The sequence below is a fragment of the Bombina bombina genome, chromosome 6 (assembly GCF_027579735.1).
Source record: "Bombina bombina isolate aBomBom1 chromosome 6, aBomBom1.pri, whole genome shotgun sequence".
NCBI lineage: Eukaryota > Metazoa > Chordata > Amphibia > Anura > Bombinatoridae > Bombina > Bombina bombina.
Window position 1 is genome coordinate 800479070 of NC_069504.1, and position 23626 is coordinate 800502695.

Here is a 23626-nt window from a genome sequence, read left to right on the forward strand (position 1 = left end):
CCCATTCGGGTTAGCCACTGCTCCAAGGATTTTCACAAAGGTACTCGGGTCCCTTCTAGCGGTTCTAAGACCGAGGGGCATTGCAGTAGTACCTTACTTGGACGACATTCTAATACAAGCGTCGTCTCTTTCAAAGGCAAAGGCTCATACAGACATCGTTCTGGCCTTTCTCAGATCTCACGGATGGAAGGTGAACATAGAAAAAAGTTCCCTATCTCCGTCGACAAGAGTTCCTTTCTTGGGAACAATAATAGATTCTTTAGAAATGAGGATTTTCCTGACAGAAGTCAGAAAGTCAAAACTTCTAAACACTTGTCAAGTTCTTCATTCTATTCCTCGTCCTTCCGTAGCTCAGTGCATGGAAGTAGTAGGGTTGATGGTTGCAGCAATGGACATAGTTCCTTTTGCGCGAATTCATCTAAGACCATTACAACTGTGCATACTGAAACAGTGGAATGGGGACTATACAGACTTGTCTCCAGTGATTCAAGTAGATCAGAAGACCAGAGACTCACTCCGTTGGTGGCTAACCCTGGACCACCTGTCCCAGGGAATGAGCTTCCGCAGACCAGAGTGGGTGATCGTCACGACTGACGCCAGTCTAGTGGGCTGGGGCGCGGTCTGGGAATCCCTGAAAGCTCAGGGACTATGGTCTCGGGAAGAGTCTCTTCTCCCGATAAACATTCTGGAACTGAGAGCGATATTCAATGCTCTCAGGGCTTGGCCTCAGCTAGCAAAGGCCAGATTCATAAGATTCCAATCAGACAACATGACGACTGTTGCTTATATCAATCATCAGGGGGGAACAAGGAGTTCCCTGGCGATGAAAGAAGTGACCAAAATAATTCAATGGGCGGAGGATCACTCCTGCCACCTATCTGCGATCCACATCCCAGGTGTGGAAAACTGGGAAGCAGATTACCTGAGTCGTCAGACTTTCCATCCGGGGGAGTGGGAACTCCACCCGGAGATCTTTGCCCAGTTGACTCAATTATGGGGCATTCCAGACATGGATCTGATGGCGTCTCGTCAGAACTTCAAGGTTCCTTGCTACGGGTCCAGATCCAGGGATCTCAAGGCGACTCTAGTGGATGCACTAGTAGCGCCTTGGACCTTCAACCTAGCCTATGTGTTTCCACCGTTCCCTCTCATTCCCAGGCTGGTAGCCAGGATCAAGCAGGAGAGGGCTCCGGTGATCTTGATTGCTCCTGCGTGGCCACGCAGGACTTGGTATGCAGACCTGGTGAATATGTCATTGGTTCCACCATGGAAGCTACCTTTGAGACAGGATCTTCTTGTACAGGGTCCATTCGAACATCCAAATCTGGTCTCCCTCCAGCTGACGGCTTGGAAATTGAACGCTTGATTCTATCAAAGCGTGGGTTTTCAGATTCTGTGATAGATACTCTAGTTCAAGCCAGGAAACCGGTAACTAGAAAAATTTACCATAAAATATGGAAAAGATATATCTGCTGGTGTGAATCCAAGGGATTCTTATGGAATAAGATAAAAATTCCTAAGATCCTTTCCTTTCTACAAGAAGGTTTGGATAAAGGATTATAAGCGAGTTCTCTAAAGGGACAGATTTCTGCTTTATCTGTCTTATTACACAAACGACTGGCAGCTGTGCCAGATGTTCAAGCATTTGTTCAGGCTCTGGTTAGGATCAAGCCTGTTTACAGACCTTTGACTCCTCCTTGGAGTCTAAATCTAGTTCTTTCAGTTCTTCAAGGGGTTCCGTTTGAACCTCTACATTCCATAGATATTAAGTTGTTATCTTGGAAAGTTTTGTTTTTGGTTGCTATTTCTTCTGCTAGAAGAGTTTCTGAGTTATCTGCTTTGCAGTGTTCTCCGACCTATCTGGTGTTCCATGCAGATAAGGTGGTTTTGCGTACTAAGCCTGGTTTTCTTCCAAAGGTTGTTTCTAACAAAAATATTAACCAGGAGATAGTTGTACCTTCTTTGTGTCCGAATCCAGTTTCAAAGAAGGAACGTTTGTTGCACAATTTGGACGTAGTCCGTGCTCTAAAATTCTATTTAGAAGCTACAAAGGATTTCAGACAAACATCTTCTCTGTTTGTCGTCTATTCTGGTAAGAGGAGAGGTCAAAAAGCGACTTCTACCTCTCTTTCCTTTTGGCTTAAAAGCATCATCCGATTGGCTTACGAGACTGCCGGACGGCAGCCTCCTGAAAGAATCACAGCTCACTCCACTAGGGCTGTGGCTTCCACATGGGCCTTCAAGAACGAGGCTTCTGTTGATCAGATATGTAAGGCAGCGACTTGGTCTTCACTGCACACTTTTGCCAAATTTTACAAATTTGATACTTTTGCTTCTTCGGAGGCTATTTTTGGGAGAAAGGTTTTGCAAGCCGTGGTGCCTTCCGTTTAGGTAACCTGATTTGCTCCCTCCCTTCATCCGTGTCCTAAAGCTTTGGTATTGGTTCCCACAAGTAAGGATGACGCCGTGGACCGGACACACCAATGTTGGAGAAAACAGAATTTATGCTTACCTGATAAATTACTTTCTCCAACGGTGTGTCCGGTCCACGGCCCGCCCTGGTTTTTTAATCAGGTTTGATGAATTATTTTCTCTAACTACAGTCACCACAGCGCCCTATAGCTTCTCCTGTTTTTTTTTCCTCCTGTCCGTCGGTCGAATGACTGGGGTGGGCGGAGCCTAGGAGGGACTATATGGCCAGCTTTTGCTGGGACTCTTTGCCATTTCCTGTTGGGGAAGAGATATTTCCCACAAGTAAGGATGACGCCGTGGACCGGACACACCGTTGGAGAAAGTAATTTATCAGGTAAGCATAAATTCTGTTTTTTCCAAATTTTCCAAATTTGATACTTTTGCTTCTTCGGAGGCTGTTTTTGGGAGAAAGGTTCTACAGGCAGTGGTTCCTTCCGTTTAAGTTCCTGCCTTGTCCCTCCCATCATCCGTGTACTTTAGCTTTGGTATTGGTATCCCACAAGTAATGGATGATCCGTGGACTGGATACACTTAACAAGAGAAAACATAATTTATGCTTACCTGATAAATTTATTTCTCTTGTAGTGTATCCAGTCCACGGCCCGCCCTGTCCTTTTCAGGCAGGTCTAAATTTTAATTAAACTACAGTCACCACTGCACCCTATGGTTTCTCCTTTCTTGGCTTGTTTCGGTCGAATGACTGGATATGGCAGTGAGGGGAGGAGCTATATAGCAGCTCTGCTGTGGGTGATCCTCTTGCAACTTCCTGTTGGGAAGGAGAATATCCCACAAGTAATGGATGATCCGTGGACTGGATACACTACAAGAGAAATAAATTTATCAGGTAAGCATAAATTATGTTATTTGATATCATAAAATTAAATAATGCAATATACAGTAATAAATTAACAAAAATAAGATCATAGCAGGCACAGCTAAAAATATAAACTAGAGGTTCTGGGGAAGAAAACAGCTGGATAGAAAAAGGAAGTGCTGACAGTCATGGAAGGTGAGGTTCCTCTCTCTCATATCACTCTTTTTCTTTTACAAGATATGACGAGTCCACGGATTTCTTCCTTGTGGGATATTGCCTCCTGGTCAGCAGGAGGAGTGAAAGAGCTCCACAGCAGAGCTGCATAAATAGCTCCTCCCTTCCCCCCCAACCCAGTCATTCTCTTTGCCTGTGTTAGTGATAGGAGTGTAGTCTGGAATTCCCTGAAGGCTCAGGGTGTGTGGACTCAGTCAGAGTCTCTACTTGCAAACAATATTCTGGAGTTGAGGGCAATATTCAATGCTCTTCAGGCTTGGCCTCAGTTGGCTTCGGCAAAGTTCATCTGATTTCAGTCGGACAACATCACGGCTGTGGCTTACATCAATCATCAAGGAGGAACAAGGAGTTCCTTGGCGATGACAGAAGTATCCAAGATAATTCGGTGGGCGGAGGCTCACTCTTGTTATCTGTCAGCAATCTACATCCCAGGAGTAGACAACTGGGAAGCAGATTTTTTGAGCAGACAGACGTTTCACCCGGGGGAGTGGGAACTCCACCCGGAGGTCTTTGCCACCCTGATTCTCAGATGGGGCAGACCGGAGCTGGATCTTATGGCATCTCGTCAGAATGCCAAGCTCCCGAGATACAGATCCAGGTCCAGGGATCCTCAGGCCGAACTGATAGATGCCTTGGCAGCGCCTTGGTCGTTCAACCTAGCCTATGTGTTTCCTCCATTTGCTCTCCTTCCCCAGGAGATTGCTCGAGTCAAACAGGAGAGGGCTTTGGTGATTCTCATCGCTCCTGCATGGCCTTGCAGGACTTTGTATGCCGATCTGATGGACATGTCATCTCTGCCACCGTGAAAGCTTCCATTGAGGCAGGACCTTCTCATTCAGGGACCCTTCCATCATCCAAATCTAATTTCTCTGCAGCTGACTGCTTGGAGATTGAACGCTTGATTTTATCTAAGCGGGGGTTCTCTGATGTGGTCATTGCTACCTTGATTCAGGCAGGCAAGCCTGTTACTAGAAAGATTTACTATAAGATGTGGCCCTGACTAGAATCAGACCTGTGTTTAGACCAATTGCTCCTCCTTGGAGCTTGAATTTAGTTCTTAATGTTCTTCAAGGGGTTCTGTTTGAACCTATGCATTCCATAGATATTAAGTTAATATCTTGGAAAGTTTTATTTTTGGTTGCTATTTCTTCTCGCAGAGTTTCTGAGCTTTCGGCATTATAATGTGATTCTCCTTATCTTATTTTCCATTCGGATAAGGTGGTGTTACGTACCAAACCTGGTTTTCTTCCTAAGGTTGTTTCTAACAAGAATATTAATCAGGAAATTGTTGTTCCTTCCTTGTGTCCTAACCCTTCTTCTAAGAAGGAGCGTCTGTTACATAATTTGGACATAGTCCGTGCATTAAAGTTCTACTTGCAGGCGACTAAGGATTTTCGTCAAACATCTTCATTATTTGTTGTTTTTGCTGGGAAACGTAGGGGTCAGAAAGCTACGGCTACCTCCCTTTCTTTTTGGCTGAAGAGTATCATCCGTTTTGCATATGAGACTGCTGGACAGCAGCCTCCTGAAAGAATTACGGCTCATTCTACTAGGGCTGTGGCTTCCTCATGGGCATTTAAAAATTATGCTTCTGTTGAACAGATTTGCAAGGCTGCAACTTGGTCGTATCTTCACCCTTTTTCCAAATTTTCCAAATTTTATATTTTTGCCTCGTCTGGGGCTGTTTTTGGGAGAAAGGTTCTTCAAGCAGTGGTACCTTCCATTTAGGTTCCTGTCTTGTCCCTCCCTTTCATCCATGTCCTATAGCTTTGGTATTGTATCCCATAAGTAAGGATGAAATCTGTGGACTCGTCATATCTTGTAAAAGAAAAGGAAATTTATGCTTACCTGATAAATGTATTTCTTTTACGATATGACGAGTCCACGGCCCACCCTGTCGTTTTTTTTCTAAAGACAGGTTTTTATTTTTGTTAAACTTCAGTCACCTCTGCTCCTTGGCTTTTCCTTTCTCTTCCTAACTTTGGTCGAATGACTGGGTTGGGGGGAAGGGAGGAGCTATTTATGCAGCTCTGCTGTGGAGCTCTTTGCCTCCTCCTGCTGACCAGGAGGCGATATCCCATAAGTAAGGATGAAATCTGTGAACTCGTCATATCGTAAAAGAAATACATTTATCAGGTAAGCATAAATTTCCTTTTTTCTCCATTTGGTCTTAACTCTACCTTCTTTTACACTTTCACTTTTCCTCTGCAATCTCTCTCTTTCGCTGTCCTATTTACCCTCTCAGAAGTAACAGTCTAAGCACTAATGGGGTGAGGTCCCTTCAGCCCTAGAAGTATAACATATCCTTGCACTTTCATGGATATACTGTATAATATTGCGATAGATAATAGTTTTAGCACATAGCACAAAATGTGTGTTTGTCAGTGCTACAATAGGAATGTACATTCTGCAAATACAATGTGCCAACTTTGCTACTTACAACATGCCACCAGACTTCAGACTCAACATTCACTAACTAAGTTTCACTCGCCACCGTTACATTTCCACTTACCAATGACTACTGGGCTAGTGGAAATTTTGAGCCCTGATATATGGTATATCTCCAAGACCTTTTAATGGGTGCACCACACGACCGATCTTACCACCCACCTAACATTTAGCTAATATTACAAATTGTTTTAATGTTTGTTGTACAAGTTATCATTAAATCAATTTATGTTAAATTATGCAATTAATCTGTGCTTTTGATAGCTTAAGTAACATTTATAAATAACTGAACATGTTATAATATTTCATAGTATTACACTGCACTCGCTACTGCATAATTCCACCCGGCTAGCATTTTTTTTCTCCTAGAACACTATAATTAATTAATATATATATATATATATATATATATATATATATATATATATATATATATATATATATATATATATTTCTCCAACATAGGTGTGTCCGGTCCACGGCGTCATCCTTACTTGTGGGATATTCTCTTCCCCAACAGGAAATGGCAAAGAGCCCAGCAAAGCTGGTCACATGATCCCTCCTAGGCTCCGCCTACCCCAGTCATTCTCTTTGCCGTTGTACAGGCAACATCTCCACGGAGATGGCTTAGAGTTTTTTAGTGTTTAACTGTAGTTTTTATTATTCAATCAAGAGTTTGTTATTTTAAAATAGTGCTGGTATGTACTATTTACTCTGAAACAGAAAAGAGATGAAGATTTCTGTTTGTATGAGGAAAATGATTTTAGCAACCGTTACTAAAATCCATGGCTGTTCCACACAGGACTGTTGAGAGGAATTAACTTCAGTTGGGGGAACAGTGAGCAGTCTCTTGCTGCTTGAGGTATGACACATTCTAACAAGACGATGTAATGCTGGAAGCTGTCATTTTCCCTATGGGATCCGGTAAGCCATGTTTATTAAGATAGTAAATAAGGGCTTCACAAGGGCTTATTAAGACTGTAGACTTTTTCTGGGCTAAATCGATTCATATATTACATATATTTAGCCTTGAGGAATCATTTAATCTGGGTATTTTGGTAAAATTATATCGGCAGGCACTGTTTTAGACACCTTATTCTTTAGGGGCTTTCCCTAATCATAGGCAGAGCCTCATTTTCGCGCCGGTATTGCGCACTTGTTTTTGAGAGGCATGACATGCAGTCGCATGTGTGAGGAGCTCTGATACATAGAAAAGACTTTCTGAAGGCGTCATTTGGTATCGTATTCCCCTTTGGGCTTGGTTGGGTCTCAGCAAAGCAGATACCAGGGACTGTAAAGGGGTTAAAGTTAAAAACGGCTCCGGTTCCGTTATTTTAAGGGTTAAAGCTTCCAAATTTGGTGTGCAATACTTTTAAGGCTTTAAGACACTGTGGTGAAATTTTGGTGAATTTTGAACAATTCCTTCATATTTTTTCGCAATTGCAGTAATAAAGTGTGTTCAGTTTAAAATTTAAAGTGACAGTAACGGTTTTATTTTAAAACGTTTTTTGTACTTTGTTATCAAGTTTATGCCTGTTTAACATGTCTGAACTACCAGATAGACTGTGTTCTGAATGTGGGGAAGCCAGGGTTCCTTCTCATTTAAATAAATGTGATTTATGTGACAATGAAAATGATGCCCAAGATGATTCCTCAAGTGAGGGGAGTAAGCATGGTACTGCATCATTCCCTCCTTCGTCTACACGAGTCTTGCCCACTCAGGAGGCCCCTAGTACATCTAGCGCGCCAATACTCCTTACTATGCAACAATTAACGGCTGTAATGGATAATTCTATCAAAAACATTTTAGCCAAAATGCCCACTTATCAGCGTAAGCGCGACTGCTCTGTTTTAGATACTGAAGAGCATGACGACGCTGATGATAATGGTTCTGAAATGCCCCTACACCAGTCTGATGGGGCCAGGGAGGTTTTGTCTGAGGGAGAAATTTCAGATTCAGGGAAAATTTCTCAACAAGCTGAACCCGATGTGATTACATTTAAATTTAAGTTGGAACATCTCCGCGCTCTGCTTAAGGAGGTATTATCCACTCTGGATGATTGTGAGAATTTGATCATCCCAGAGAAACTATGTAAAATGGACAAGTTCCTAAAGGTCCCGGGGCTCCCAGAAGCTTTTCCTATACCCAAGCGGGTGGCGGACATTGTAAATAAAGAATGGGAAAGGCCCGGTATACCTTTCGTCCCTCCCCCCATATTTAAAAAATTGTTTCCTATGGTCGACCCCAGAAAGGACTTATGGCAGACAGTCCCCAAGGTCGAGGGAGCGGTTTCCACTTTAAACAAACGCACCACTATACCCATAGAAGATAGTTGTGCTTTCAAAGATCCTATGGATAAAAAATTAGAAGGTTTACTTAAAAAGATGTTTGTTCAGCAAGGTTACCTTCTACAACCAATTTCATGCATTGTCCCTGTCACTACAGCCGCGTGTTTCTGGTTCGATGAGCTAGTAAAGGCGGTCGATAGTGATTCTCCTCCTTATGAGGAGATTATGGACAGAATCCGTGCTCTCAAATTGGCTAATTCTTTCACCCTAGACGCCACTTTGCAATTGGCTAGGTTAGCGGCTAAGAATTCTGGGTTCGCTATCCAAGAACAAACTACTTAACATTCCTTTCAAGGGGAAAACGCTGTTTGGCCCTGACTTGAAAGAGATTATCTCTGATATCACTGGGGGTAAGGGCCACGCCCTTCCTCAGGATCGGTCTTTCAAGGCCAAAAATAAACCTAATTTTCGTCCCTTTCGTAGAAACGGACCAGCCCAAAGTGCTACGTCCTCTAAGCAAGAGGGTAATACTTCTCAAGCCAAGCCAGCTTGGAGACCAATGCAAGGCTGGAACAAGGGAAAGCAGGCCAAGAAACCTGCCACTGCTACCAAGACAGCATGAAATGTTGGCCCCCGATCCGGGACCGGATCTGGTGGGGGGCAGACTCTCCCTCTTCGCTCAGGCTTGGGTAAGAGATGTTCTGGATCCTTGGGCACTAGAAATAGTCTCCCAAGGTTATCTTCTGGAATTCAAGGGGCTTCCCCCAAGGGGGAGGTTCCACAGGTCTCAGTTGTCTTCAGACCACATAAAAAGACAGGCATTCTTACATTGTGTAGAAGACCTGTTAAAAATGGGAGTGATTCATCCTGTTCCATTAGGAGAACAAGGGATGGGGTTCTACTCCAATCTGTTCATAGTTCCCAAAAAAGAGGGAACGTTCAGACCAATCTTAGATCTCAAGATCTTAAACAAGTTTCTCAAGGTTCCATCGTTCAAAATGGAAACCATTCGAACAATTCTTCCTTCCATCCAGGAAGGTCAATTCATGACCACGGTGGATTTAAAGGATGCGTATCTACATATTCCTATCCACAAGGAACATCATCGGTTCCTAAGGTTCGCATTCCTGGACAAGCATTACCAGTTCGTGGCGCTTCCTTTCGGATTAGCCACTGCTCCAAGGATTTTCACAAAGGTACTAGGGTCCCTTCTAGCGGTGCTAAGACCAAGGGGCATTGCAGTAGTACCTTACTTGGACGACATTCTGATTCAAGCGTCGTCCCTTCCTCAAGCAAAGGCTCACACGGACATAGTCCTGGCCTTTCTCAGATCTCACGGATGGAAAGTGAACGTGGAAAAGAGTTCTCTATCTCCGTCGACAAGAGTTCCCATCTTGGGAACAATAATAGACTCCTTAGAAATGAGGATTTTTCTGACAGAGGCCAGAAAAACAAAACTTCTAAACTCTTGTCGGATACTTCATTCCGTTCCTCTTCCTTCCATAGCGCAGTGCATGGAAGTGATAGGTTTGATGGTAGCGGCAATGGACATAGTTCCTTTTGCGCGCATTCATCTAAGACCATTACAACTGTGTATGCTCAGTCAGTGGAATGGGGACTATACAGACTTGTCTCCGAAGATACAAGTAAATCAGAGGACCAGAGACTCACTCCGTTGGTGGCTGTCCCTGGACAACCTGTCACAAGGGATGACCTTCCGCCGACCGGAGTGGGTCATTGTCACGACCGACGCCAGTCTGATGGGCTGGGGCGCGGTCTGGGGATCCCTGAAAGCTCAGGGTCTTTGGTCTCGGGAAGAATCTCTTCTACCGATAAATATTCTGGAACTGAGAGCGATATTCAATGCTCTCAAGGCTTGGCCTCAGCTAGCGAGGGCCAAGTTCATACGGTTTCAATCAGACAACATGACGACTGTTGCGTACATCAACCATCAGGGGGGAACAAGGAGTTCCCTGGCGATGGAAGAAGTGACCAAAATCATTCAATGGGCGGAGACTCGCTCCTGCCACCTGTCTGCAATCCACATCCCAGGAGTGGAAAATTGGGAAGCGGATTTTCTGAGTCGTCAGACATTGCATCCGGGGGAGTGGGAACTCCATCCGGAAATCTTTGCCCAAATCACTCAACTGTGGGGCATTCCAGACATGGATCTGATGGCCTCTCGTCAGAACTTCAAGGTTCCTTGCTACGGGTCCAGATCCAGGGATCCCAAGGCGACTCTAGTAGATGCACTAGTAGCACCTTGGACCTTCAAACTAGCTTATGTATTCCCGTCGTTTCCTCTCATCCCCAGGCTGGTAGCCAGGATCAATCAGGAGAGGGCGTCGGTGATCTTGATAGCTCCTGCGTGGCCACGCAGGACTTGGTATGCAGATCTGGTGAATATGTCATCGGCTCCACCATGGAAGCTACCTTTGAGACGAGACCTTCTTGTTCAAGGTCCGTTCGAACATCCGAATCTGGTCTCACTCCAGCTGACTGCTTGGAGATTGAACGCTTGATCTTATCAAAGCGAGGGTTCTCAGATTCTGTTATTGATACTCTTGTTCAGGCCAGAAAGCCTGTAACTAGAAAAATTTACCACAAAATTTGGAAAAAATATATCTGTTGGTGTGAATCTAAAGGATTCCCTTGGGACAAGGTTAAGATTCCTAAGATTCTATCCTTCCTTCAAGAAGGATTGGAAAAAGGATTATCTGCAAGTTCCTTGAAGGGACAGATTTCTGCCTTGTCTGTGTTACTTCACAAAAAGCTGGCAGCTGTGCCAGATGTTCAAGCCTTTGTTCAGGCTCTGGTTAGAATCAAAAATAATCTAAAACTATACAAATATGTCAGATGTTAAACAACACAATGTACAGGGTGACTAGAATAGAGTACAATACTCCCCTCTCAAATGACCACGCATCATCTGGCGGACCTGAAAAGAAACTGCTTAAAACCAGGACTTGAAAGGGAACTTTATTTTTCTCCCCTCTGATTGGCCAAAAGGCTTTTTTTCATTTATACCAATCCAATTTGAAAAATTATTGAGAGTTTAAGCGCCAAAAGCTTAAACACTATTGGATTGGAATAAATACAAAATTAAAATGTTTTATTTGTGAGTCCTATTCCGGTGTTTACCACCGGAACAGGAACAATGATTACCTGTATAAATACACCTGTTAACACTCCAAAGGCAGCACTTCCAATTGTTTTTACTGCTCTTGAAAAAGACGACACTGTCGTTGAAACGCGTAGAGCCAAGATAAATAAGAGCATTTTATTATGTTTTAATAAATATTTGTTTTTTACCACAACAAGTATTTTTGCTGCCTTTTTGGAAGTAATTTCAAACTACACAATACGTTCTGAGGAGCCGGATTCCGAAATTTATCGGAGTGAGTATATTGCACTTTTTATCAAGCAAAAGATTCAATTACCTGCAGTGCAATTTTCATTATCCACAGACACAAACACAGTGTGGAAATTGGGAAAGTTGAGACAGAAAAACCTTTCGAAGAAGCTGAACTCTGAATTTTTCGGAGTGAGTATACTGCACATTAATTTGTTGTTAACTTCTGCAAATCACAAGCCAAGTTTTTCTTTCTTCAGTGTGTACGTCCATATACACGAGATTCAAGATCAGCGCCTCTATATATTCGATTCACTCTGGTTAGAATCAAGCCTGTTTACAAACCTTTGACTCCTCCTTGGAGTCTCAACTTAGTTCTTTCAGTTCTTCAGGGGGTTCCGTTTGAACCCTTACATTCCGTTGATATTAAGTTATTATCTTGGAAAGTTTTGTTTTTGGTTGCAATTTCTTCTGCTAGAAGAGTTTCAGAATTATCTGCTCTGCAGTGTTCTCCTCCTTATCTGGTGTTCCATGCAGATAAGGTGGTTTTACGTACTAAGCCTGGTTTTCTTCCAAAAGTTGTTTCTAACAAAAACATTAACCAGGAGATAGTCGTGCCTTCTCTGTGTCCGAAACCAGTTTCGAAGAAGGAACGTTTGTTGCACAATTTGGATGTTGTTCGCGCTCTAAAATTCTATTTAGATGCTACAAAGGATTTTAGACAAACATCTTCCTTGTTTGTTGTTTATTCTGGTAAAAGGAGAGGTCAAAAAGCAACTTCTACCTCTCTCTCTTTTTGGATTAAAAGCATCATCAGATTGGCTTACGAGACTGCCGGACGGCAGCCTCCTGAAAGAATCACAGCTCATTCCACTAGGGCTGTGGCTTCCACATGGGCCTTCAAGAACGAGGCTTCTGTTGATCAGATATGTAGGGCAGCGACTTGGTCTTCACTGCACACTTTTACCAAATTTTACAAGTTTGATACTTTTGCTTCTTCTGAGGCTATTTTTGGGAGAAAGGTTTTGCAAGCCGTGGTGCCTTCCATTTAGGTGACCTGATTTGCTCCCTCCCTTCATCCGTGTCCTAAAGCTTTGGTATTGGTTCCCACAAGTAAGGATGACGCCGTGGACCGGACACACCTATGTTGGAGAAAACAGAATTTATGTTTACCTGATAAATTACTTTCTCCAACGGTGTGTCCGGTCCACGGCCCGCCCTGGTTTTTTAATCAGGTCTGATAATTTATTTTCTTTAACTACAGTCACCACGGTATCATATGGTTTCTCCTATGCAAATATTCCTCCTTAACGTCGGTCGAATGACTGGGGTAGGCGGAGCCTAGGAGGGATCATGTGACCAGCTTTGCTGGGCTCTTTGCCATTTCCTGTTGGGGAAGAGAATATCCCACAAGTAAGGATGACGCCGTGGACCGGACACACCGTTGGAGAAAGTAATTTATCAGGTAAACATAAATTCTGTTATATATATATATATTATAATTTTATACTTCGGCTTCAGTCCCAGACCAAAGAAATTTATATCTTAAAGTGGGTTCCACAAGTATTATTTAAAACAGGGGTCGACAAATCTGTTGAAAATTTAGGAGCCAGTAAGAATATTTAGGAACCAGACTTACTTTTAGGAGCCAAACAGTGGTATTTGTATATAGATATGTGGAGAATAACCCAAAAAGTTAGTAGCCAGTGGTCCCTGGCTCCTAGGTTTGTCGAGCCCTGATTTAAAAGTCGGTTATATTTGTTAAGCCATTAAAAATAAAAAATAATTATAAAAATGTTGTGTATTTTATTAAGAAAGATTTTTTTTTAAAACCACCTGCTAATAGTATTTATCTCTGATTTGTTTATCTGTCTCATTTTAGGAGTTATAACTCTGTAAAATATGGTGCTGTTTGGATTATTCCTCTTCCTCATCCTCACGGAACCATGTTTTGGACAGTATGAGCACTGGCTGTACTATCCTGAGTATTCTGAACCACAAGCACCGGAGCCGCCGCCCACTCAGCCTCCTGCCAATGTGCCCAAGATCCATTTGAGGTTGGCAGGAGAGAAGCGCAAGCACAACGAGGGGAGAGTAGAGGTTTTCTATAAAGATGAGTGGGGCACCATCTGTGATGACGATTTCTCCATTTATGCTGCCCATGTGGTCTGTAGAGAGCTGGGCTTCCAGGAGGCGGTGTCATGGTCACCCAGCTCCAAGTATGGCAAGGGAGATGGTGAGCAAACATACCAAACCTCTGTGTGTAAACACTACTACACCGTGAAATGTATACAAACTTCTGTGAGCACCAGTGTTTGTCTACAGCCCACACACACACAATATTGATCCGTGACTTGTATACAAAGTTCAAGCAGCAGCTGTGCAAACTTTCCTATCAACATCCATTATCACAGTATTGCACCCTCATGAGCAGTGAAAGCTTCATACCACTGGAACATGATACATTATGTTGTGTACCCATATTCAAGTATATGTCTACTACACCAGGTATACATAATGCACATATGCATATTTTGAATACATTAGTAGTATAATATTATCTTTCATTTTAAAACTCTGAGTACTACTACAGCTCTATGTCGCTTATACATAGCACAAGAGCCTGCTAACAGCAATGCACTATTACCTGTACAAAAAATGGCAACCTGTGGTTGAACATCATTGCCAAATCCACACAGCCGTATTACTGCCAGTATACTAAGTGCAGGCAGCAGCCAGGCAGTCTTCCCCTTCACAACCAATCACATGTGCAAAACTAAGTCATCTTTAAATCTGCCAGTATGCTTCTCATATATAAAAAAATACAATAATACATATTCACAATGTAGGTAGCTATAGTGACCATTTCCCTGTTTTACCTCTACAGGCAAAATATGGCTGGATAACGTCAACTGTAATGGAAAAGAGAAAAGCATTGCCGCGTGCAGCTCCAATGGATGGGGGGTATCAGACTGCAAGCACAGTGAGGATGTGGGGGTGCAGTGTAGTGACCGCAGAATACCCGGATTTAAATTCGACAATGAGTTGGTGGGACGGCTGGAGGTGAGAAATGGCAAATTATTTCCCTTGCTATACATACGTTTGGTTCAGTCCCACACCCGTCTTTAGACACGGTGCATCCCCATCTACACACTCACAATCATTTTACCAGCCAGGTGGCATTATGAAGTTAGCCGTGTGGGGGCTGCGTAATACTGCAATATTACATTTTCTGTTTTTTAGAAATGTTACTTAAAGGGACATGAAACCCAACATTTTTCTTTTTATTATTTCTCATGATTCAGACAGAGCTTGTGATTTTAAACAACTTTCCATATTACTTCTTTTATCCAATTTGCTTCATTCTCTTGGTATTCTTTTTTGAAGGAGTGACTATGCACTACTGGGAGCTATCTGAAGACATCTGGTGAACCAATGAAAAGAGGCATTTTTCAACTAAGGATACCAAGAGAATGAAGCAATTTAGATAATAGAAGCAAATTGGAAAGTTGCTTAAAATCACATGTTCTGTCTCAATTCTAAAAGAAAAATTATGGGTTTCATGTCCTTTTAAGATTTCCAAATGAATTGCATAATTTAACATTATTATTGGTTCATTTTAGCTTAAGGGGAATTTAATTGATTCAATGATAATTTATGCAGCAAACGCTGAAAAACATTATTATTGGTTAATTTTAGCTTAAAGGGACAGTCTAGTCAAAATTAAACTTTCATGATTCAGATAGGGCATGTCATATTAAAAAACATTCCAATTTACTTTTATCATCAAATTTGCTTGGTTCTATTTGTATGCTTTGTTGAAAGCTAAACCTAGGTAGGCTCATATGCTAATTTCTAAGCCCTTGAAGCACGCCTTTTATCTCAGTGCATTTTGACAGTTTTGCACAGCTAGACGGTGCTAGTTCATGTGTGCCATATAGATAGCATTGTGCTTACTTCCGTGGAGTTACCTAGGAGTCAGCACTGATTGGCCAAAATGCAAGTCTGTCAAAAGTACTGAAATAAGGGGGCAGTCACCGGAGGCGTAGATACAAGGTAATCACAGAAAATGTAAATTAATTATATTAATATAACCGTGTTGGTTATGCAAAACTGGGAAATGGGTAATAAAGGGATTATCTATCTTTTTAAACAATAAAAATTCTGGAGTAGACTGTCCTTTTAATATTCCCTCAAATGTTAGCCTTGTGGTATGCCCATTAAATAGGTCCTCCTCTAAAGAATCTTGCTTCAGGTGTTCTGTACATGACAAATGATGTCAAGGAAAAAACACCCCCATGCCTGGATTGGGAATGAAAAGCAGCCTAGAAAAACTGAAGACCAGCCCTATTTTCTGTTGATTCTGTAGAATGCACACACCCCATTGCTGGGAAGCTCCTTCCCCCAATATTTTGTCCCCTAGAATGAAATTATATTCATTTATAAGAACAATTGCCGGATTGTTGTTAAATAGGCAACCTACAAATCAATTTTATCCATGATTCCCCTTCGCGGTGTCAAAATGAATATCCATTGTGTGATCTGGAGAAGACACTCAAAACAGTTTGTCCCTGTCTCACAGTGTGACTTGACTAGATGCTAGAAACCATTTAAAGGAGGGCTACTAAATGGTACATGGTCTTGGAAATAAAACTTACAAGGAAATACTGTACAGTTGAGAGGAGAAAAGAAGAGAGGTGATACAGCTGCATTGCCTCACCAGCAGCACCACCCTGTTAGATTGTAACTGGCCAGTCCCAGCTGCTGGGGCCCATCAGGAAATCTCCCGGTGTACTGGTAGGCCAATCCAGCCTTGGGCACCCCTCATAGGGTGAGTGGTATGGAATGGTGTTTATTATCTTTGACACACATACACCTGTTGAATAACACAAATATTGTTTATGATACACACATATACACGTACACACACATATATATTCTGGCTAAGAGAGCATTTAAGACAAATGACTCAGGTAGCTGGTTTGTTGAAGTTTAATCTTTGAGAATATGCTAACTATGGTTGAGTTTATACTGTAGTAGCCAGAAAGTTAGGGGGGTGTCGTCATTTCATTCTTGAACCCAGACAATATCTTGAGCCAGCATTGACACACAGTACATCATACTGTGATATATAGTGTCAAGTCACAAAATACATAATCTGGTATGACGCCTGTACGCACACCATTTTATTTATACGCTTTTGCCACACAATGAGAGACAACTTGCTGATGAAAATTAATTTTAACTCAAGTTGTCATTTTAAATGAATTTATGTTGTGTTGTGTTATCATTTGGCAGATGCAAATTACACCTGTTTTCCGCCATATATGTGATTACTTATAATCAGTGTTTATGACGATGGAAACATAGAGCAGAACATTATTTTCTTTGCTGCATTAATATGTGACTTAAATTATAAAAATAAATATCTGTATCATATTGTTCCTGAAAGAATTTCTGAATTAGCACAGGTTGATATATGAATATGTGAATATGTTTGCTCATGCTATACCTGCTGACTCAACCAATACTGTTTGCATGGTGAGTCTCTTTACTGCTGCTGTAGCTGCTTACTCCTACATGTATTGGTGTCCTGTTCTTGCTATTCCTGACTATCCTGTGCCTGTTGTCTGCTCTCCACGACTATCCTGTGCCTGCTCTCCACGACTATCCTGTGCCTGCTCTCCACAACTATCCTATGCTTTCTGTTCCTGACTATCCTGTGCCCGCTCTCCATGACTATCCTGTGCCTGCTGTTCCTGACTATCCTGTGCCTACTGTTCCTGACTTTCCTGTTCCTGACTATCCTGTGCCTGCTATTCCTGACTATCCTGTGTCTGCTGTTCCTGACTATCCTGTGTCTGCTGCTCTTGACTATCCTGTGTCTGATTTTCCTGACTATCCTATGTCTGCTGTTCCTGACTATCCTGTGCATGCTGTTCCTGACTTTCCTGTGCCCTGCTATTCCTGACTTTCCTGTGCCCTGCTATTCCTGACTATCCTGTGCCTGCTCTCCATGACTATTTTTGCCTGCTGTTCCTGACTTTCCTGTGCCTACTAGTCCATACCATCCTGTGCCTGCTCTGCATGACCATTTTTGCCTGCTGTTCCTGACTTTCCTGTGTCTACTACTCCTGACCATTCTGTGCCTGCTCTCCATGACTTTTTTTGTGCCTGCTGTTCCTGACTTTCCTGTGCCTGCTATTCCCGCTCTCTATGACTATTTTATGCATATTGTGCCTGCTCTCAATGACTATTTTGTGCCTGCTATTCCTGACTATCCTATGCCTGATCTCTGTGATTCTCTTGTGCCTGCCCTTCCTGACTGTCTTGTGCCTGCTTACGCATACTATTTTGTGCCTCTTCCTCCTGACTATTCTGTGCCCACTGTACCTGACCATCCTGTGCCTGCACTCCCTGTCTATCATGTGTCTGCTCTAACTGATTATCTTGTTCCGCTCTCTAAAATTACAGGAAAAGAGCTTATGCATTTCCCAGTACAGTTTAAAATTGTCTGTATAGAGCACAGAATACAATATGAGAGGGAGCTTTTATCAATTGGAACTCAGGAACAAACTGTTCTGAAAGAAGGCTCTCCTAGGCAGTCACTTTTTTTGCTTAATAAGAAACTGTCTCTGCTTTCTATGCTTCTTTCACTCTCTATTCCTCTTATAGTGCCCACACCCTCTGCATGCCCAGTTGAGATTTCATGTACTGTGTAGTGTCTGGGTCACAAGTTTACAGACTGAACCAGCTGTGTTTAGTGAGAGTGTGGTCAGGGGAAAAAAAAGTTTCTCGTTGCTTAATGTGGCACAGGTATGGTTTAGAGGGACATTGTGGTGTCATTTTTTCTGGAGCTATTTGGCCACTGCATACTGTAAACATTTAAACTGGCATAGCTTTTTAATTCCAGACAGTGACAGTTGCACATGCAACACATTTGTTAATACATTTTAGTTGGTTTTAAAATAAGAGAAATTATATATTTTCTATCTAGGTTGTTATATTTATATATAAAATGTTATTAGCAACTTGTATAGCTTGAAGATAGTTTGCCCTGGCTTGGGAAAGTCTATGGTTTGAATTATGTTTAAATATTCGTGACTTAGGATCTTTTAATTTTTAAATAACTAACAAATCTGATATGTGTAATTTGGATCACATTGTGAGGCACATAAAACACCAATATAAAGCAGGAGCCAATCCTCTCTCTTCTGTATGCACAAACCATTTGTTACATCTAACAAGAATTTCCATTTTTCCCTTTTTATTTGAGAATTTAATTCAGATAATAACCTATGTTTTTGCCATTTTTATGTAATCGGATACAATAACACAAATTGTGTAACTAAATAAAGATATCCTGTCCATGTATTCAAATATGCAGCTCTCCAAAAAAACAGCCCTAAAGTTCAAGTGGATTATCATTTGGTTGCTTCTACATATCTGATATAAACCGTGCCTGACTGCTTCTTGTTTAGACCAATTATAAACATCCACTAAAAATCTATCCATGTTGTTTTAGTTCAGAGCTAGAGAAAAGAAACACACACAGATAAATATTGTTGGATAATTTGTACACATGTTTATATTTATTGACATATACTAATTCTATGCAAATATCATTTAAAAATAAAAAGAATACTAATTGGTTGAATTCAAAACCAGATTTAAACCAGGCGCTTTCATTATGCCAAAAGTCAGATACAAACCTCCAATACGGAAAACCACAATCAGTTTGTTAAATGACAGGAAGCTGTTATAGCAGAGTATACAATGCTAAATAGCTTCATAGGGGCCTAGTTATCAACCCGTCTACTTTACCTGCCTTCACCGGTTCAATACGCCCGCCTAAGCTCGCCTACCATCGCCGCCGCGGACCTGCAAAATTTCGCCTAAGTTATCAATAATGCTGTCAAAAAGCCGCGCACCAAGTACGGGGCGATGAGCAGTGGACTGTGAGAGTTATCACTCATCCGATCTTGCTGCTCTTTGGCTTTTTGACAGCTTTATTGCTAGCCTGTCACTAAGCACCCACACTAACTACACTGTTCTACCCCCTATACCGGCGCCCCCGGAGCCCCCCACAACTAAATAAAGTTATTAACCCCTAAACCGCCGCAACTCTTATAAATGTATTAACCCCTTAACCGCCGCTCCCGGACCCCGCCGCCACCTACATTATACCTATTAACCCCTATCCTGCCCCCCCTATACCGCCGCCACCTATAATAAATTTATTAACCCCTATCCTGCGGATCCCGGACCTTGCCGCAACTAAATAAATAGTTTAACCCCTAAACCGCCGCTCCCGGACCCCGCCGCAACCTATATTAAATTTATTAACCCTAATCTGCCCTCCTACACCGTCTCCACCTATAATACATTTATTAACCACAAATCCAGCACAGTAGGGGTTACTGGAGAGACTTAAGATTCAGAGCGCAGTTCCTCTCTCTGAGCACTCTGTGTGAATCTGCCTGCTAGCAATTGACAGCGAAGGCTGTGAGAGCGCAGCTCCTATGTCTGTGTACTCTGAGTGGAACTGCCTGTTAGCAATTGTCAGTGTGAAGGCTGTGAGAGCACAGCACCTATGTCTGTGTACTCTGAGTGGAACTGCCTGTTAGCAATTGTCAGCGTGAAGGCTATGAGAGCGCAGCTCCTATCTCTGTGTACACTGCGTGGAACTGCCTGTTAGCACTTGCCTGTGTGAAGGCGGTGACATCAGCTGCAGAGTCTGTTGCAGGGAGAGGTGTAACAGCTGAACATCCAATGTAGAGAGCTGCACCAAAGTTAATTAAATTCTCCTTGTAAAGGTATATTAACTTAGAACAGGATACCTTAGACATTGAGGTTCAGTGTAATTTGTAGAATAGGACGTCCTATATTTGTAATCCAAATTAGGTAGATAGAAGCAATCAAAGTTACTCCAGATACACAGCGTGCAATTCAATAGCAAAACAAATTACCAAGCACTTGTCTGCAGGTGTGCTGGTGCTGATATAGGGAGATGGGGTGGAGTTACTAGGTGACTGGAAGATTAACCCTTACAGGACCCCCCTCTCAGGCAAGCCGTCCCACGGCTTGTGGACGGGGGCGATCCGGATGTCGCCGATGGAACAAGGCAACCAATCTCGGTGCGTGGATGTTTGCAGAAGGTTCCCAGGAGTCATCCTGGCTGGAGTAGCCCTTCCAGCGAACCAGATACTGAATTCCTCCGTTATGATGCCTGGAATCTACTAGTGCTTCAACTTCGAATTCGTCTGGTAAATCCCGAATTGGGTCAGGAGGAAGAACAATAGTGGTGTCCCTCATCGGTCTAGCAGGTTTTATCAGGGAGACATGGAATGTGGAGTGGATGTGCAAACTAGCAGGTAGAGCCAGAGTGACAGCATTTTCGTTTACCAATCTAGTTATGGGAAAAGGCCCTATGAACTTCCTGGCTAGTTTCTTTGCAGGAATGTTCAAACGGAGATTTTTGGTTGAGAGCCATACGAGGTCTCCAACAGGGTATACTGGAGATGGTCTTCTCCTCTGGTCATAATATTTATTTTGAGAGTCTTGGGCCTGTTTGATGTTATCTTGAAGAGTCTTGAAGACCTCCAGCATGGAATTAGTCTGCTGATCCACCAGTGGGGAATCTGAGACAACACTAACACTGGGGCTAATGAGAATGTAGGATGAAACCCATGATTGGCGTAGAAAGGTGACATCTTAGTACTGGCATTACTTGCATCATTATAGGCATATTCGGCGAGTGGTAAGTATTCCTCCCAATCATGTTGATGTTGTGAACAGTAACACCGGAGGTACTGCTCGAGCCATTGGTTCGTTCTTTCCACCTGTCCGTTCGTCTGTGGATGATAGGATGACGAGAAACGATGATCGATCTGCAGAATTCTACAAAGATGTCTCCAGAAGTTGGACGTGAACTGTGTCCCTCTGTCCGAATACAGTGTAGAAGGGATTCCATGTAATTTGATTATATGCTTGATGAATAAAGCTGCTGTCTCGGATGCTGTAGGGAGTTTATGATATGGTACGAAGTGTGCCATCTTAGTAAGATGATCTACGACAACTAGGATTGTTGTTTGTAAATTCGACACAGGTATCTCTATGATAAAATGTAGACCAACATGTTGCCATGGTTTATCTGGAATGGGTAAAGGTATCAGAAGACCAAACTGACTTTTATTTTCGTTTTTACAGGTGGTGCAGATGACGCAACTACTTATGTGTTCCTTTATTGAGTCCTTTAAGCCAGGCCACCAGAATTCTCTTGTAATTTTTTCTGATGTGCGTCTCACTCCCTGATGTCCAGATAGAGGAGTATCATGGAACAAGTGAATCAATTGTTGTCTGAGACTGACTGGGATATACAATTTATCATTGTGGTAGTAGAGGCCATTGGATTGTAGAGAGACCTGATCCTTTGGAAGAGTGGTATCAGTCTTCAGTGCCTCCATGATTTCTTTTGAATAGGAAGATATAACTCCTAGGAAGCGTTCTGGTGGTATCATAGAATTTTGTGTTGGGGTTTCTGGGGGTTTGTCTTCTTTTCGTGACAAAGCATCTGCCTTGCCATTCTTGTTTGCTGGACGATACATTATATTAAAGTTGAACCTGGAGAAGTACAGGCTCCATCTCACCTGTCTTGCAGAAAGGGTCTTGTTGGTTTGCAGATACTCCAGGTTTTTATGATCAGTGTAGATCACCACTGGATGGAGAGTGCCCTCGAGAAGATGCCTCCAATGTTCTAGAGATCTCTTTATTGCGAGGAGTTCTTTGTCACCAATGGGATAGTTTCTTTCAGCAGGTGACATGACTTTGGACAGGTAAGCTACTGGATGGCGTGGTGTGGCTGGTGTCTCTTGTTGTGATAGGACCGCTCCAACGGCGTAATCCGAAGAATCCACCTCCAGAGTGTATGGTAGATCAGGATTGGGAAACTTCAAGATTGGAGCTGAAGTGAAACGGGACTTCAATTCTAGGAATGCATTGTTTGCTTGAGGATTCCAGCGGAATTGCGTAGAACCGGTTAGTGTTGAGAGAGGTTTCGCAATTTTCGAAAAATTCTTTATAAATTTGCGATAATTGGCAAATCCTAAGAAACGTTGGAGCTCCTTTTTTGTTGTTGGTATTTTCCAATCAATGACTGTCTGCACTTTATTTTGTTCCATCTCAATTCCGGCAGGAGAAATATGATATCCTAAGAACGATATTTGGTTTGTGTGGAACACACATTTCTCCGGCTTAGCGTACAAGTGATGTGTACGTAAGCGGGAGAGGACCCACCGGACATGTTTAATATGCTCGGATATATTTTTTGAATAGATTAAGATGTCGTCTAGATATATGACGATACATACGTCTAAGAGATCTCTAAAAATATCATTGATGAAAAATTGAAACAATGCTGGGGCGTTGCAAAGCCCAAATGGCATCACAAGATATTCGTAGAGGCCGTACCTGGTACGGAACGCGGTGAGCCATTCATCACCGTCTCTAATGCGGACCAAATTGTAGGCTCCTCGCAGGTCAAGCTTTGTATAAATAGTAGCTTGATGCAATCTTTCTATAAGTTCGGGAATTAACAGGAGAGGGTACCTATTTTTAATAGTCCTCTTATTAAGTTCCCGATAGTCTATTATGGGACGTAGAGATGAATCTTTGGTTTTAACAAAAAAAATTCCTGCTCCAGCTTGAGAGGTGGAGGGACGTATGAAGCCCTTACGTAAGTTTTCATCCAGGTATGTTTTCAAGTAATCCAATTCTGGCTTACTTAGAGGGTACAAATGACCATAAGGAACTACTGCTCCAGGCTGGATATCTATCGGGCAGTGATAGACTCGATGTGGTGGTAGTGCCTCAGCCTCCTTTTTGCTGAATACGTCAATGAAATCGGAATATTCTTCAGGAAGTGTGAGTTCGTTTTCTTGAAGTTGTAGGAGCATACCCTGATGTGGATAGCAGGTGGTCTTGCAATAACTGGATGAGAGATCGACCGACAGGTCCTT

At 42.5% G+C, this 23626-nt stretch overlaps 1 protein-coding gene across 1 annotated transcript in view; it reads left to right on the forward strand.

Annotated features, from left to right (window-relative positions):
- Window positions 1–23626, forward strand: part of LOXL2 (lysyl oxidase like 2) — a 193265-nt gene that overhangs the window by 63262 nt on the left and 106377 nt on the right. Inside the window, exons 2-3 of the mRNA XM_053718125.1 lie at window positions 13492–13845; window positions 14497–14672. Coding sequence (XP_053574100.1) covers window positions 13512–13845; window positions 14497–14672 — 510 coding nt within the window. The 5' untranslated portion in view covers window positions 13492–13511. The remainder of the gene's footprint in view (window positions 1–13491; window positions 13846–14496; window positions 14673–23626) is intronic.